Raw genomic sequence first — 16,395 nt, forward strand, 5'->3', positions numbered from 1 at the left:
GATTTCAGCACAAAACATTTCCCACACATGGAACAGGAATAAGATCGTCCAGCAGTGGGAGAGCTGAACTGGGTATGAGGCCCCTCAGGGTTAGACATGTGAGGGGAGTCTGGGGGAATATCTCTCATGAGATCTCTGATGTTTGACAAGGTATGCTTTATACCCAAAACATTTCCCACACTCAGCACATGAATATGGCTTCTCACCTGTGTGTGATCTCTTGTGTATGACAAGATAAGATTTGTATACAAAACATTTCCCACACTCAGCACATGAATAGGGCTTCTCACCAGTGTGAGATCTCTCATGTATGACAAGTTTTGACTTCTCTGCAAAACATTTCCCGCACTCAGCACATGAATAGGGCTTTTCACCAGTGTGCGATCGCTCATGTAGGACAAGATGCGATTTCCGTATAAAACATTTCCCGCACTCAGCACATGAATAGGGCTTCTCACCAGTGTGCGATATCTCATGTAGGACAAGATGCGATTTCCGTATAAAACATCTCCCACACTCAGCACATGAATAGGGCTTCTCTCCAGTGTGAGATATCTCATGTATGACAAGCTGTGACTTCCATGCAAAACATTTCCCACACATGGAGCAGGAACAAGATCCTCCAGCAGTGGGAGAGCTGTACTGGGTATGAGGCCCCACAGGGTTAGACAGGTGAGGGGTGTCTGGGGAAATATTTGGGGTGACCAGGAAAGCTGCAGGAGACTCTTGTCCAATGACATCATAATCCATTGTACAGTCTGTGGATAAACAGAGACGAGTCTTTGAAAGGTTCCTGATGCCGGGACTCAGTGCTGCAAATAGAGAAACATCATCACTTCCTGTTATGCCTGCATACTATTTACATGACATTTGCATACAATTCAGTTATTTGCATCTCATTGACTCTCCCTACAGCTAAAGCATTGGCCATACATGGAAAAGCAGTGAACTGTAGAGTTTTACTCTTGTGACAACAGACCTATATATACTTATAGCAATAAATCTGTGTTAAGTTTGTAGAGCAATGGGCTTTCACTTACACAATTTGTATTACCATTGTATCCTCGTGTCACGCATACACTCCTCTCTCATGTTCCTAATTGGGCAAATAATTATATTTTGGCATTATGCAACTCTAAATTATAGGAAAACATTTTTGGAGCACCAAAACAACTAAAACTGTAGCTGGATGTAAATGCTTACATACTGTATATACTCCTATACATAACTCCCCCCCTACTGCGACCAATCTGTGTACAGTAATGTACAGCGACCTTTATCAACTTATTACAGACTACTAACACGTAAGGTACGTACACACACCTGATATTTCTGAATGACTTGTTGTTCAAACCGGTCGTTGGACGTGTTACGTACCATCATTAGACTGATAGCAACAGTTTTGACTGATCCGCTTGGCAGATCCATGGACTAATGGTCATTCAAACGACAGTTAGGTCCAAAGCTGTGTACAAATTACTTGTTGTTTGAAAGTCTATTACTTTGACACTAATAGACATTTAAAAAACAATTCGTTTGATCTGGTTCATTGTTCTATCCAGTCCATTGACCAGTCAAACAACATTTCAAATAGCTGTAATTAGCATTTCAAAGTTTTGTTGTCTGTATGTACAAGGAAACTGAACAACTTTTTGTTTGAATGACAATGACAAGTAATTCAAACATCCGGTTTGAACGGCAATTGGGCATAAAATCAGTAATGTGTACGCACCTTAGGTCACAGCAAAAAATGTCTCCTAGGCAAATAAAAAGCAGCCTGACAAGGAAGGGGGGGGGGGGGGGGGGGGTCATATCAGGTAAGTTTGCTCTTATGCTGGGCATACACAGAGCGTTTTCTCCTTATCAATCGAGCCGCTGATGGCTCGATTGATAATATCCAACAGGTCCGATGACCTGCCGGATAGATTCCCCGCTTGATCCCCGCGGGTGGACAATAGCGGGGAATCGAGCGGAAGATAAGGAGCGCCCGCGGGGGCGAGCGGGGATCGATAGAGGTGCCGGTGGGGACGAGCCGGGATCGAGCCAGCGGAATCGAGGCCGTGTATGCCCAGCATTAGGCTTTTTACCCTATGTCAGATGTGTTCAATCATAGATACCCCCATTGCACAGTAGGTGTAGGCTGCAGATGCATCCACTCTTAGCATAGAAACCCTTCTAGGAGATTGGCCTTGACGTCGGCAGCGGGGCTTAAAGCAGACCTGAACTCAGAAGTTTCTCTCTGCTCTAAAAGATACGCAACAGCATAATAACCTTTAAAGAAAAACATTTCATTGTTACAGCTGATACAAATGCTGCAATAAATCTGAAGTGTATCTACTTCCTGCTTTCATGGAAGCAGACGTATTGTTAACATCCTGTGCTTTCAAATTAGCCTCTCTGCCATGGAAGTGAACTGACACAGCCGAGGGATCAAATTACAATTTGTGATTAGTCACAGATGAGAAGGAATTAGACAGGCTAAACTCTCTGAATACATGCAGGGTGTATTTCTCGATGTTTTCCTTCTGTCATGTGCAAGAGTTCAGGTCCACTTAAACCCCCATGCATGTTGGATATGTGGCACCAACACTAAGTCGTTAACACTAAGTCACCCCCTACTGTGACCAATCTGTGTACAGTAATGTATAGTGACGGTTATCAGCTTGTTACAGGCCGGTAACACTAAAGCCTCGTACACACACCTAACTACAATTGGCTGAGGCAGCCTATAACGACCAGCTCAGCCAATAGGCGAGTGTACAGAGGCCCCCCAACCAGCAACAGACGATCGGCAGGCAATTCACCTGGTGGATCAACTTGGCCATCTTTGGAGACACCACTCCCCAACGGCCACGTGATGTCACACACACGCTGCTCTGTTGTCCCTTCCCCCCCATATAACAACAGAACATGTTGTCAGAAACACAGCTGACATGCATCTGTAAAGTCCGGCCCAGCAATGTCGCCCAAGGTGATGGGGTCCCTATCCCTAACGGCGACATCAATTGTTGGGTGTGTACGCACCTTTAGTCACCCCCTATTCTACTGTGACCAATCTATGTACAGTGACCTTTATCAGCTTATTATAGGATGGTAACACTAAGTCACCCCCTACAGCGACCAATCTGTGTACAGTAGTGTTCAGTTAGCATTATCAGCTTATTACATAGTTATTTGGCATACGTCCATCGAGTTCAACCTTACAGGCTGGTAGAACTAATTTAAACCACAAACATGAAATATTTCTATCATTTATAATAATCAGCGACTAATAGCTACATAAGACAATTTAGTCACTCTCACAGTTAGAAAGTCCTCGCCTGATCAGCATTGTATTGCTGCTGCAAGATGTAGTGGATGCTTCTCACTCCTTCACCACCTTCCCTCTCAATAGAACAGGGTACTCCAAAGCCACCAGGTGTCTGTACAGGTCCTTCTAAAAAAATTAGCATACTGTGTTAAAGTTCATTATTTTCTGTAATGTACTGATAAACATTAGACTTTCATATATTTTAGATTCATTACACACAACTGAAGTAGTTCAAGCCTTTTATTATTTTAATATTGATGATTTTGGCATACAGCTCATGAAAACCCAAAATTCCTATCTCAAAAAATTAGCATATCATGAAAAAGTTCTCTAAATGAGCTATTAAACTAATCATCTGAATCAACTAATTAACTCTACTAAACACCTGCAAAAGATTCCTGAGGCTTTTAAAAACTCCCATCCTGGTTCATTACTCAAAACCGCAATCATGGGTAAGACTGCCGACCTGACTGCTGTCCAGAAGGCCATCATTGACACCCTCAAGCAAGAGGGTAAGACACAGAAAGAAATTTCTGGACGAATAGGCTGTTATCAGAGTGCTGTATCAAGGCACCTCGGTGGGAAGTCTGTGGGAAGGAAAAAGTGTGGCAGAAAATGCTGCACAACGAGAAGAGGTGACCGGACCCTGAGGAAGATTGTGGAGAAGGACCGATTCCAGACCTTGGGGGACCTGCGGAAGCAGTGGACCGAGTCTGGAGTAGAAACATCCAGAGCCACTGTGTATAGGCGTGTGCAGGAAATGGGCTACAGGTGCTGCATTCCCCTGGTCAAGCCACTTTTGAACCAGAAACAGCGGCAGAAGCGCCTGACCAGGGCTACAGAGAAGCAGTACTGGACTGTTGCTCAGTGGTCCAAAGTACTTTTTTTCGTATGAAAGCAACGTTTGCATGTCATTCGGAAATCATGGTGCCAGAGTCTGGAGGAAGACTGGGGAGAGGGAAATGCCAAAATGCCTGAAGTCCAGTGTCAAGTACCCACAGTCAGTGATGGTCTGGGGTTCCATGTCAGCTGCTGGTGTTGGTCCACTATGTTTTATCAAGGACAGGGTCAATGCAGCTAGCTATCAGGAGATTTTGGAGCACTTCATGCTTCCATCTGCTGAAAAGCTTTATGGAGATGAAGATTTCATTTTTCAGCACGACCTGGCACCTGCTCACAGTGCCAAAACCACTGGTAAATGGTTTACGGACCATGGTATTACTGTGCTCAATTGGCCTGCCAACTCTCCTGACCTGAACCCCATAGAGAATCTGTGGGATATTGTGAAGAGAAGGTTGAGAGACGCAAGACCCAACACTCTGGATGAGCTTAAGGCCGCTATCGAAGCATCCTGAGCCTCCATAACACCTGAGCAGTGCCACAGGCTGATTGCCTCCATGCCACGCCGCATTGAAGCAGTCATTTCTGCAAAAGGATTCCCGACCAAGTATTGAGTGCATAACTGAACATAATTATTTGAAGGTTGACTTTTTTTTTGTTTTAAAAACACTTTTCTTTTATTGGTCGGATGAAATATGCTAATTTTTTTTAGATAGAAATTGTGGGTTTTCATGAGCTGTATGCCAAAATCATCAATATTAAAACAATAAAAGGCTTAAACTACTTCAGTTGTGTGTAATGAATCTAAAATATATGAAAGTCTAATGTTTATCAGCACATTACAGAAAATAATGAACGTTATCACAATATGCTAATTTTTTTAGAAGGACCTGTACTGTTATGGTTAGTAAGCTGTCACCAAACACAATCAAGAATGATAGCTTGAAGTTAACCTGAGATGACGAAATAAAAAGATTTTACACTTACCCGGAGCTTCCTCCAGCCCCATGAGCATCAATGCGTCCCTTGTCATCCTCCCAAGTGCTTCCGTTTAGACCCAATCAGGCCTGGTAAACTGACTCAGTCATGCTAGCCAGCTCTTTTGTGCATGCACAGAAGAGCCGACTGGCGCAGCTGAGCCAGATTGTGACTAAACAGAAGCTCTCGGAAGGATGGTGAGGGATGCATCGGAGCTTACGATGCCAGAGGAAGCCCCAGGTAAGTATAAAATCTTTTTATTTTGCTATCTCATGTACACTTTAAGTTGACAAAAAACTAATCAGACATATGCAGAAAAGAAGACAGGCTGGCACTTGCAAAGTTCAAAAGCATAAAAGCAGCTTTATTTCATCTGGCTGGCAATCTTTAGATATGCATAATATTAGGTTCAGTAAAAAACGATTCCTACCCTTCTGTAGATGGCTGTGAGGTACGGTGGGGGCGGTGGGGTCGCCTAACGACCGTTTCGCTCCTTGAGCGTCTTCAGAGGCTGCTGCGCAGCAGCCTCTGAAGACGCTCAAGGAGCGAAACGGTCGTTAGGCGACCCCACAGCCATCTACAGAAGGGTAGGAATCGTTTTCTACTGAACCTAATATTATGCATATCTAAAGATTGCCAGCCAGATGGAATAAAGCTGCTTTTATGCTTTTGAACTTTGCAAGTGCCAGCCTGTCTTCTTTTCTGCATATGTCTGATTACTCTACACCCTCCTGGCTTGAGCACGCATATCCTGGCATGAAACCACCCTGTCTGCTACTTCTGAATGTCAACCAAAGCTGCTTACTAACACTGTCACTTGCCAACTGCTGCTAGAATATTGCTGTGCCTGTTCTGTCTTCTACATTTTGCTTGCAAAAAACTAATCAGTACATAGCATAACCCCCGAATCAGGCCAGTGTGTGAGCAGTGACACAGTCACACCAGCAATAAAGATACCCATTTATTCTATATTTACGGCTGATTACTCACCTGTTCTGCCTTCTGTAACACTGTACTCCTCTTTACTTTTCCTCATCATGTCACCCTCCGCCACAGACTGCTGGTCACTCCTCATATATGTCTCCTCTTCTTCCTCTTGTTTTGTACTCATTGTGTCACCCTTCTCCATAGACATCTCATTTTGTTCTTCTTTGATTGTCCTTATCATGTCCCCCTCCTCCGCAGACTGCTGATCACCCCTCACATATGTATTTTCTTCCTCTTTAATTGTCCTCATCATGTCTCCCTCTTTCATAGGCTGCAGATCATTCCTTACATATGTCTCCGCTTCTTCCTCTTTTTTTATACTCATTGTGTCTCCCTCTGTAGCAGACTGCTGATCACCCTTCACATATGTCTCTTCTTCCTCTTTACTTGTCCTCATCATGTTACCCTGTTCCATAGTCTGCAGATCACCCCTCACATACATATCATTTTCTTCTTCTTTGATGATCCTCAGCATGTCACCCTCCTCCACAGACTGCTGAAAACTCCTCACATATGTGCCGCCTTCTTCCTCTTTAATTGTCCTCATGTCACCCTCCTCTATAGACTGGTGATCATCCCTCACATATTTCTCTTCTTCCTCATTACTTGTCCTCATCATGTCACCCTTCTTTATAGTCTGCTGATCACTCCTCACATATGTCTCATTTTCTTCTTCTTCTTCTTCGATTGTCTTCATCATGTCACTCTCTTCCACAGACTGCTGATAACTCCTCACATAGGTCTCTTCTTTTACTTTATTTGTCCCCACCAGGTCTCCCTTGTCCATAGACTGATCCCTCACATTGGTCTCTTCTTTTACTTTATTTGTCCCCACCAGGTCTCCCTTGTCCATAGACTGATCCCTCACATTGGTCTCTTCTTCCTTTTTAACAACAACACTTGCATGTATCGGTTCTCCACCCTAAGTTCACATAATTAGAGTTAATTTAAATTGTGAATACAGATAACAGCATTTGCAGAAGGATAATGAAATACAGTTTGGAGCCTCTGGGGATTCTCAGTTGCACCTACCTGATAATGGTGGGGGGTGGTGTGACCTTCCTGTGGACAATCCCAAGAATAAAGAGGACCCGTACTTCTCTCTGGTTGGTTTCTGTTACTTGATTCATCTGTAAGAAACACACACACTGACTGAATACATTGGGGTTGATTAACTAGCAATAGCGCTGCCAAACAGCGCTAATAAATTACTGTTACGAGCGCTAATAGAGCAGCGCAACTTACTTTTTACTCCCAGCACACCACGCATGCTAGTGGCAGCATAGCGTGCATAATTAAGCAGAGTCAGTGGAGCGGGTGCTGAGCACACACTATGCTGCAGTAGTGCAGCATGGCGAGAGATCGTAACTTATGCCCGCTCCTTGCCAATACCGGTCGCTCCACTCGTCCCACCCCGAGCCCCTTCGGATCCAGTGACTTTAAAAGATGTGATCCCTGCACTTTGATTGCCCAGCAAAATCTCACTGTGATACAAGCCGCACACCAACTACTTTCCATTGTATCAAAGTGTCTTATCTTCAGTGTTGTCCCATAAAATGATGTGATAAAATATTTAGAGAAGTGCGATCACTTTTGTGAGATACTGTATGTGTTTAGCAGATGATGGATATAAGGGAGGGTCTAGGTAAACCCTAAGTACTGCTCTCTCCTTTACAAGAAATGAAAGTCTCCTCTTACCCGGTGATGTGAGGGGTGGCTGATTCTCCATCATGGCGTCCTTGTAGAGGTCCTGGTGTCCTTCTATATACTGCCCCTCCTCCATGGAGAAATAGATTAGACAGTGTGTCTCCTTATAGGAACCTGACACATAGAATAATACAGTCACCACCCACAAAATTCGCTGTCACTGGATACTGTCCCATAATTCCTGGTAATGCTCAACTCACCCGACAGTAGATCACTGAGGATGTTGTGGGCTTCTGCTTCTTATGTCCCTCACAGGTGAAGTGGGGGCACTGCAGTGGTTAACCGATTTCAAACATGGAAAACTCTGTATGGGAAGACTGAAAGTAAGGTCATGCGACACCCCCAGAACACCCCTCACCTCTCCAGTCACGTCCAAGTCTGCTCTCATTAAGGTAGAGGTTGTCTATTCCCTTGGTATGACAGACAAGAAGTGCACAGAATGAAAAAGTGAGAAGCAGATTAGGTCTAGAAATATCTAATTTTCAGATACCAATTGACTGGAACTAATCTAATCTATTTAACACCTGAATTCATCCAAATAACGTATACATTTACCTATATATTTGTTTTTTCACCCTCCCCTTACTCAGGCATAAATCATACACTATAAGCCACGAATCATAGTACCAATAATAGTAAATTTCTAAGAGAGAGATAGTTGTTCTCAAATATTCAGTTTCTATAATTTAGTTTGTTTAGTCATGTTGTAGTAAGATTTATTATATTCACAACAACCAGCAATAATATTTTGAATAGATTTATTATATAACACCCGAGGTTCAAGCAAATCACTTCAAAACTTCCATAAGCTCTTAAACTTCACAACATATTATCCTAGGGAGGGTCCGTTCTGGCCCACTGTGTCTCTGGGATACTGGCATATCAATGTAAAAGATAGATACCCACACCTGGCTACCTATTAGGTAATGTAAATGCCGGTTTGGGAGTATCTTGAGCTAAAGGCCCTTGGAATTTCATGGGCAACCAGTATATGACTATCCACTATTTAGCTAATTGAGGAGATATGCCTCACATGTCATGCAATCAACCTACAAATGTTCAATGCTTATTATAATTGTTCAATGTTTACTATTGTTCTGAATCTTGGACACTGTTCTTCTTCTTATGTACAACCTCATGTGTTATTCTCAATAAAAATCTTTATAACGAAAAAAAAAAAAAAAAAAGAAGTGCACAGAATGTCCTCTATGCCAGGGGCCCCCAACCCCTGGGTCTCTCAGAACCCCTTCCCCCGCGGCCGCTGCTCCTGTTACCTTATGAGCTGGTGGCTGCATCTTCTCTTATACTCCCTGGTGGCCCCTCTCCTCTTTGCTGCATCTTCTATAACAGCAGTGCATCCCACAGCTGCTGTAGAAAGGGAAGGAAGCGGGACAGCGGTTCCCATGATGTATATCACTGCTACAGGAAGCCACTGCCCCGCTTCCTTCCTCTTTACAGCCGCTGTGGGACGCGCTGCCATTATAGAACATGCTGCAAAGAGGAGAGGGGCCACCAGGGAATATAAAAGAGGAAGCGGACGCCAGCTCATAAGGTATCAGGAGCAGTGGCCGCGGGGGGAGGGGGCACTCAGGGTAACTATACTAGCTTTACTGGGCTAACTATACTAGCTATACTGGGGATTTAACTATACTAGCTTTACTGGGGTAACTATGCTAGCTATACTGTGGTAACTATGCTAGCTATACTGGGGTAACTATGCTAGCTATACTGGGGTAACTATACTATCTAACTATACTGGGGCAACTATACTCCTTATACAGGGGCAACTGTATTAGCTACCTATACTGGGGGCAACTATACCTAAATACCTACTTACCTATATACTACACTCCAAATCGGGGAAGGGGAGGGGCCACCGCCACTAACCACGGCCCTCAGAGAAAAGTTTGGTCTGGATAGCGGGCCCCGGGCTGAAAAAGGTTGGGGATCCCTGCTCTACGCTATACACTTCCCCACCCCAATACCTGTCCTTCCTTCCTCCACCCCAATACCTGTCCTCCCTTCCTCCACCCCAATACCTATTATCGTATGTGCTCCTCCCCTCCCCACTTAATATCTGTCCTTTCTTCTCCCATTATGTGCTCCTTCCTCACCCCAATACATGTCCTCCCCCCATGTGCTCCTCTCCACTATGAGCCCCTCACCCCCACAATACCTATCCTACCTGCCCCCCTCTATGTGCTCCTCCCCCTCTATGTGACAGTGTGCTATATGCGATGTATTAGTTACAGAGGGCAAAAATGTAAATAAAATAAACAAAGTAACCTTTCACCTCCTCCTCTGCAACTAGCACGAGGTGCTCCCAGTATTTCCGCTCTATGACAACTTCCGGTCTCTTTCTTCCTAGAGGAGCGCGGACTGATTGGCATTCCATCTGACGTCACCTCCCCACGTGACCTGCTCTGTGCCATTGTTGCGCTATCAGAGGCTGCGGGTGCTACAGGACGATATGCTCCTTCCAACTTACGGGCTCTTATCATTCACTTCCTCTCTATGATTATGTACTTCTCAGTAACATCTTTCCGCCATCTTGTGGTCATTCAGCTAACTGCAGGCTCTATCATCAATTATAGCGAGAGAGAGCAGCCAGGGAGTATCAGGGAGGCAAAGGGGTGTTGCACGGTATAAGGGCGGGGCCAATATAATCTGGGCGTGACCAGGACCATGGAGGCGTTTCCCAAACGTATATATTTATGTGATTGTCCCTTCTGTGGTGCTGTACAATGTGAGGGATTAGTTATTGAGCTCCTCTGAGGCCAGTCAGTCAGTGTCATGACCATGGCAGGATTACCCACAAGGCAACTGAGGAGGGCATATAGACCAGCAGGGGGCCTCATGAATAGCAGCATAGTGAGCATAGCAATAGCGCTTGTAGGCTCCACTGCAGCGCCACATCTTCATCTTTCTCTCATTGTCCAGCCACAGTCACTCTCCAGAAGCCGGAGACTTTAAAGGGATACTGTAGGGGGGTCAGGGGAAAATGAGTTGAACTTACCCGGGGCTTCTAACGGTCCCCTGCAGACATCCTGTGTTGGCGCAGCCACTCACCGATGCTCCGGCCCCGCCTCCGGTTCACTTCTGGAATTTCAGACTTTAAAGTCTGAAAACCACTGCGCCTGCGTTGCCGTGTCCTCGATCCCGCTGATGTCATCAAGAGCGCACAGCGCAGGCCCAGTATGGTCTGTGTCTGCGCAGTACACTCCTGGTGACATCAGCGGGAGCGAGGACACGGGCGTGCAGGCGTAGTGGTTTTCTGACTTTAAAGTCAGAAATTCCAGAAGTGAACTGGAGGCGGGCCAGAGCATCGGTGAGTGGCTGTGCCAACACAGGATGTCTGCGGGGGACCATTAGAAGCCCCAGGTAAGTTCAGCTCCTTTTCCCCCGACCCCTACAGTATCCCTTTAAGGTCACATGATGAGAGACACTGGCTATTGGAGATTGATGCTGACCCAGGAGGTAGAGTTAAAAATGTGGTACTGCAATTAAACCTTCAAGCGGCGAGTATTTCTGTGCTCAACTTTGGGTGAACCTAACTATAATTAATTGGGGGGGATGCCATCTGGCTACCTATATTGAAGAAGGGGGGGGGGGGGCACCTGGCTACTATACTGAAGGGGGAAGGATCATCTTACTACCTATACTGAAAGGAGGTGTGATCATCGATATGAGTGGGTTAACAAGCCCTGCACTCCCTACAGCTGGTAAACTCCCATATAACAATGTCTGCACTCACTAAAGCTGAATAACTGCCACAACACAAGCCCTGGCCTCACTATAGCTGATAAACTGCCATACCACAATTCCTGCTGCATTCACTATAGCTGAATAACTGCCATACCACAAACCCTGCACTCACTATAGCTGATTTACTATCATACCACAAGCTCTGCACTCACTATAGCTGATAAACTGTCATACCACAATCCCTGCACTCACTAGAGCTGAATAATTGCCACAACACAAGCCCTGCTCTCACTATAGATAAACTTTTGTACCACAAGGATATCTGAAGAGTATGAAGATTGATGAAGCCCAGAATTTGGTGAAACGCATAGGCTGGAGGAGCCTATGCAGCCATCGAGGTTGACCTTGCCATATGCTCAACTCCACTCCCCGCATACCTGAGATGCAACCGAGCGGGAAGAAGCATGAATCATCAGGTGCTCTGACCCCAGCACTCATGCTGCAGAGGACAGCTGATCAAGTGTGGTGAGCAAATCTCCCGCATGTCATTGCTGACCATGATGAGCAACATTTGCTTGTGAGCCATTGTGGAGCAAATAATGAAGGCGCTTTGTCGCCTTTCTGGGAATCAGCTGGATCAATTGCGAACGGGTCAACATACTGTTGAATGCTATATGGCTTGTATGGAGGACTAAGCGGCTTAGGGATAACTGATGACCCCGGGTCTCCTGAACTCTGTACCTGCATGTTTTTGAAGCTTTAAAGAGACTCTGTACTAAAAAAAAAGGGCCCCAGGGGGGTACTTACCTTGGGAGGGGGAAGTTTCTGGATCTGATTGAGGCTTCTCCCATCCTACTCAGTCCCACGTGGTCTCTCTTGTCCCCTCCAAAGCCACAGCTGAAAATATGTCAGGTTGTGCCGCAGACGCAGTAGTACCTGCAATATTTACCTTCCCCAGCGCAGGCGCAGTAGTGGCTCTCAGCTCAGATTAGGCGAAAATAGCTGATCCCAGTCGGGTCTGCTTTACTATGCAGGTGCAGACGACTTGCGCCTCCCGGGAAAGGCAAATATTTACATGGCTACCATTCAGAGCAGCCCAGTGAGACCACCGTGGGACAGAGAACGGGGGAAGCCTCAATAGGATCCAGAGGCTTCCCATCCCAAGGTAAGTATCCCCAGGGGCTCTTTTTTTTCAGTACAGGTTTTCTGTAAAGAGCTTTAATCCGCTATGCTAACTGCTGTGGCCTTTTTGAGCTATATATTGCTGGATATCACTGTACCCCTAAAAATTTTTTTTTTTCCGGACATACCTTGTGTATGGTCATCTATCGCTTTATTTCCCTCTTTGCTTCCATTGCTCCCAATAGATCATGGCCATGATCCTAGCATGCATGAGGGAGTATGTGTGTGCGAGGTCAACCTCCCTGTACCTAGCCTTACTATTTAATTGCTTTGAATGTGTGACACATTTAATGGACTCATCGTTCCACACTCTAGCGTGAAGCATGTTCAATAAAGGTTTTCTTTTTTAAATTGAAGGCTCGTTTTTCAAAAATCTTTGCCATGTTTGGTATATCTGAAGGGTATTCCTGCTGCTTCCGGTTCCTGTAATTCAGCTGTGGATCCTAACTACTCCTGCAGCAGACCAGCAGTAGTTAGGATCCACAACTACATAGCTGACAGCAGGTGCTGGTGGGAAGGGGGCAATTCCTATCACAAGCAATCCAAATTAAACTGCCAGCTGCCTCTGCATAAATACAAGGATTGTCTATACTCTTCTGTAATAAATCAGAGATTCCAAGTTTACTACAGTGAGCTAACCAACAGCTTGTCAGCATAATATCTTACCTGGTCAATCCTAGACTAAAGGTGCGTACACACATGCGACTATAGTCGTTTGTAACGATCGTTCCCCGATCTTTACCAACGACGATCGTTACAAAAAACGAACCACCGACTATTAAGGCAAACGACGAACGAGCCAAATCGCTACAAAAGAAAGTTCTGTCTCGGCGGATTTTAACCAACGACGATCGTTTGCAAAAGTAGTACATCGTTGGAAACGGTTGTTCGTACTAGGCTTGACATGCGCATTTCCCAATTTCTCCGTGAAACTTCTCATTTTTATGCGCAGGCGCAATAGTTGCTTTACGTGATGTAACGTTCATTCTAACGATCAGATCGTTACACACCTTTTAAAACTAACTTTACTTAGGTCGTTCTTTCATCAATTAAAAGTTCGTTCGTCGTCCTCAACGAACGATCGTTGTCGCATGTGTGTACGTAGCATAGCTGGCAGCATGCTTATGTACAGTGCCCAGAGCTAACAGGTCCACACCAACCGCCCATGCCTTAACTGACATTAGTTGTCTATGATGCAGTGGAATAGGAAATGTACCAGGGGAGACACCAGAGAAACGAAGAAGCCCGGAAGGATAGCAATGGAGCCCATGTTCTACATGGGGCTGGAGGAAGCCCCAGGTAAGTATAAAAGGTGGTACTGATAGTCTCAGGTTTCCTTTTCATTTTGACTTCTGAATTGTGCACTGCAGCCATATCAGTGCACTGGGGTGCACTACGAGACCACTTAGGTCCAGGATCAGTGAGCACTATAGGGGTCCCTCCTGCTTGTGTCACAATATTTCCAATGTGGCAAAACATTTTCTCCTTGTACACCAGGGCAATATGTCCTCCTTTACCTTCCATGGTTTGGAACATGTACGTTTTTCTCAGAGAGGGGGTGACCAGGATAAGTGATTGCTGACTCTGGAAGCCCTCTGGAGTTTTAAGCTGGGCACCAGGGCCCCACGGGGCTTGATCTCACGCTGGGACTTGGCACTGGTTACTCACTAAAAGGTTACCCTGCCCTTTTTTCTCTATGCTTCTTGGATTTCTTGGATGCCCTGCTTTATCTGTTGTACATTTGGGACTACATGGTGATAACTGTATATGTTGTCCCTTATGTGGTGTGCTTTTTATCTTTTGGGTTTTAAACATTTGTTGCCCATGATTTTAGACTTATATATGTACTGTTATATTGTCTTCATTTGGTTTTAGATGACTGTACATGTATCACATGCGTGGGGGGGGGGGGGTCTCTATTGTGGGTGTGTGTATAATATATATATATATATCTCAATTCACTAAGCTTTATCAAACACTTTATCGAACATTTGATGATTTACCTCATGGGTAAAATCTAATTTTGAATTCAATAAGGTGTTATATATTTATCGAATGTTTTATCGATAAAACGTCCAATAGATCTATAACACCGTAGTGAATTCAAAATTAGATTTTACACGTGAGGTAAATTATCTGTTTGTAGATTCACCCTCTCACCACCACTCACCAGGTCAGTAGTCTTGACCTGTCGGCCGGTGCAGGTCCCCAGCAGGTACACCACTCCTGCTAAACCACACTGTAGATCGTTGAAATCAGAGACCGCACTCAGAAGGCTTTTTCAACCACTGTATTCACAGGAAAACAAGCATGACAAAATACACGACATGTTTCGGGCGTCGCCCTTCCTCAAGTGTACCACACCCATTGCCAGTGACACCTATATACCCAACCCACAGGAACAAAAGATAATCACAAAATCTACAAACCAACATTTTTTAAAAAAAAACTTCCAGGGAACTACACACTCGCGCTGTAAGAGCAATTTTTTTCTGTCACCTCCCCTGGGGGATGCCATCACATCATCAGGGGAGGTGACAGAAAAAAATTGCTCTTACAGCGCGAGGCTAGGTGGATTAGGTATTTTAACTGTGTCCAGCCGAATGGGCTGAATGAATGCTTGAGTCTTAAATTCTTTCTGTAATGTGTTTTCTCCCCTAGGCTCTGCTTGGCTGCCATGAAAATTCTACATGGGACTCATAATATAACGATTGGTATCGTTGACAAATCAATATTGGATTGGTTATATATGGTGCAAATACAAAAAGGAAAAATGTTAATGTGTTATACATGTTCCGGGGTGGACTGACCTCAGTGATTTGTGCTGGGTTAGACACTCATGTGTAGTTCCCTGGAAGTTTTTTTTTTAAAAAATGTTGGTTTGTAGATTTTGTGATTATCTTTTGTTCCTGTGGGTTGGGTATATAGGTGTCACTGGCAATGGGTGTGGTACACTTGAGGAAGGGCGACGCCCGAAACATGTCGTGTATTTTGTCATGCTTGGTTTCCTGTGAATACAGTGGTTGAAAAAGCCTTCTGAGTGCGGTCTCTGATTTCAACGATCTACAGTGAGGTAAATTATCAAACGTTTGATAAAGCTTAGTGAATTGAGGCTATAGTGTGCAGTGTATTACTTTTTAGCCATGAGTAAGGACGCTTTGGTCCGAAACATGTCGTCTTTGTGTTGTTGGATACGCTCTTAATAAAGTCATAAGAACAAGTGGACAAAAGCGGACCATCTTTGTCTGTCAGCCATATCAGTCTGATGTAAAATCTGCCTCATTCCACTCCCGCCACAGAAAAAAAAAAAAAAAACCCAACCTATCTTTGAAGCACCCTTTTGTCAGGAGTGTTTGTTTAGTCAGATTAAAGTGTTTTGGCTTTTTTTATTTACTCTTCATGAAAGCCATGGCTGCATGTGACTGCAGATCCTGCCTCATGTACATAGATAAAGCAACAAGTTTATCAAAGTCAAACTGAAGAGAAAAAAAGTGTCCCAAATGGGTACTTACCTCAGTATCTCCTTAGTTCTCACCTCCACCAGTACTGGGTCTCCCAAACCTCCTCAACAAAGCAGGATTTTAAACCATAAAATCAAATTCCATTTACCCATTACTCTGTGTTTATTATGCAGTGTACAACTGACCCTGCATTGCAAGCATTCCAATCCAACCAGAAATGTTTCT

At 44.6% G+C, this 16,395-nt stretch overlaps 1 protein-coding gene across 2 annotated transcripts; it reads right to left on the minus strand.

Moving 5' to 3' along the window:
* Positions 1 to 2: 2 nt before the first annotated feature.
* On the minus strand, positions 3 to 10,155 carry LOC137562620 (zinc finger protein with KRAB and SCAN domains 1-like). 2 transcript variants are annotated; one of them, XM_068274133.1, is made up of 6 exons: positions 10,109 to 10,155; positions 8,023 to 8,126; positions 7,814 to 7,936; positions 7,148 to 7,245; positions 6,119 to 7,037; positions 3 to 812 (listed from the first exon to the last, which is right to left on the minus strand). In XM_068274133.1, exons 3-6 carry the CDS (start codon positions 7,896 to 7,898, stop codon positions 91 to 93), a joined length of 1,824 nt encoding a protein of 607 aa, XP_068130234.1. In that variant the 5' UTR covers positions 7,899 to 7,936; positions 8,023 to 8,126; positions 10,109 to 10,155; the 3' UTR covers positions 3 to 90. The 2 variants fall into 2 exon arrangements, with proteins under 2 accessions (XP_068130234.1, XP_068130235.1); XM_068274134.1 differs by lacking the exon at positions 8,023 to 8,126 and having other exon boundaries at positions 7,814 to 7,892; positions 10,109 to 10,151.
* Positions 10,156 to 16,395: the final 6,240 nt, after the last annotated feature.

Source organism: Hyperolius riggenbachi, chromosome 3 (assembly GCF_040937935.1).
Source record: "Hyperolius riggenbachi isolate aHypRig1 chromosome 3, aHypRig1.pri, whole genome shotgun sequence".
NCBI lineage: Eukaryota > Metazoa > Chordata > Amphibia > Anura > Hyperoliidae > Hyperolius > Hyperolius riggenbachi.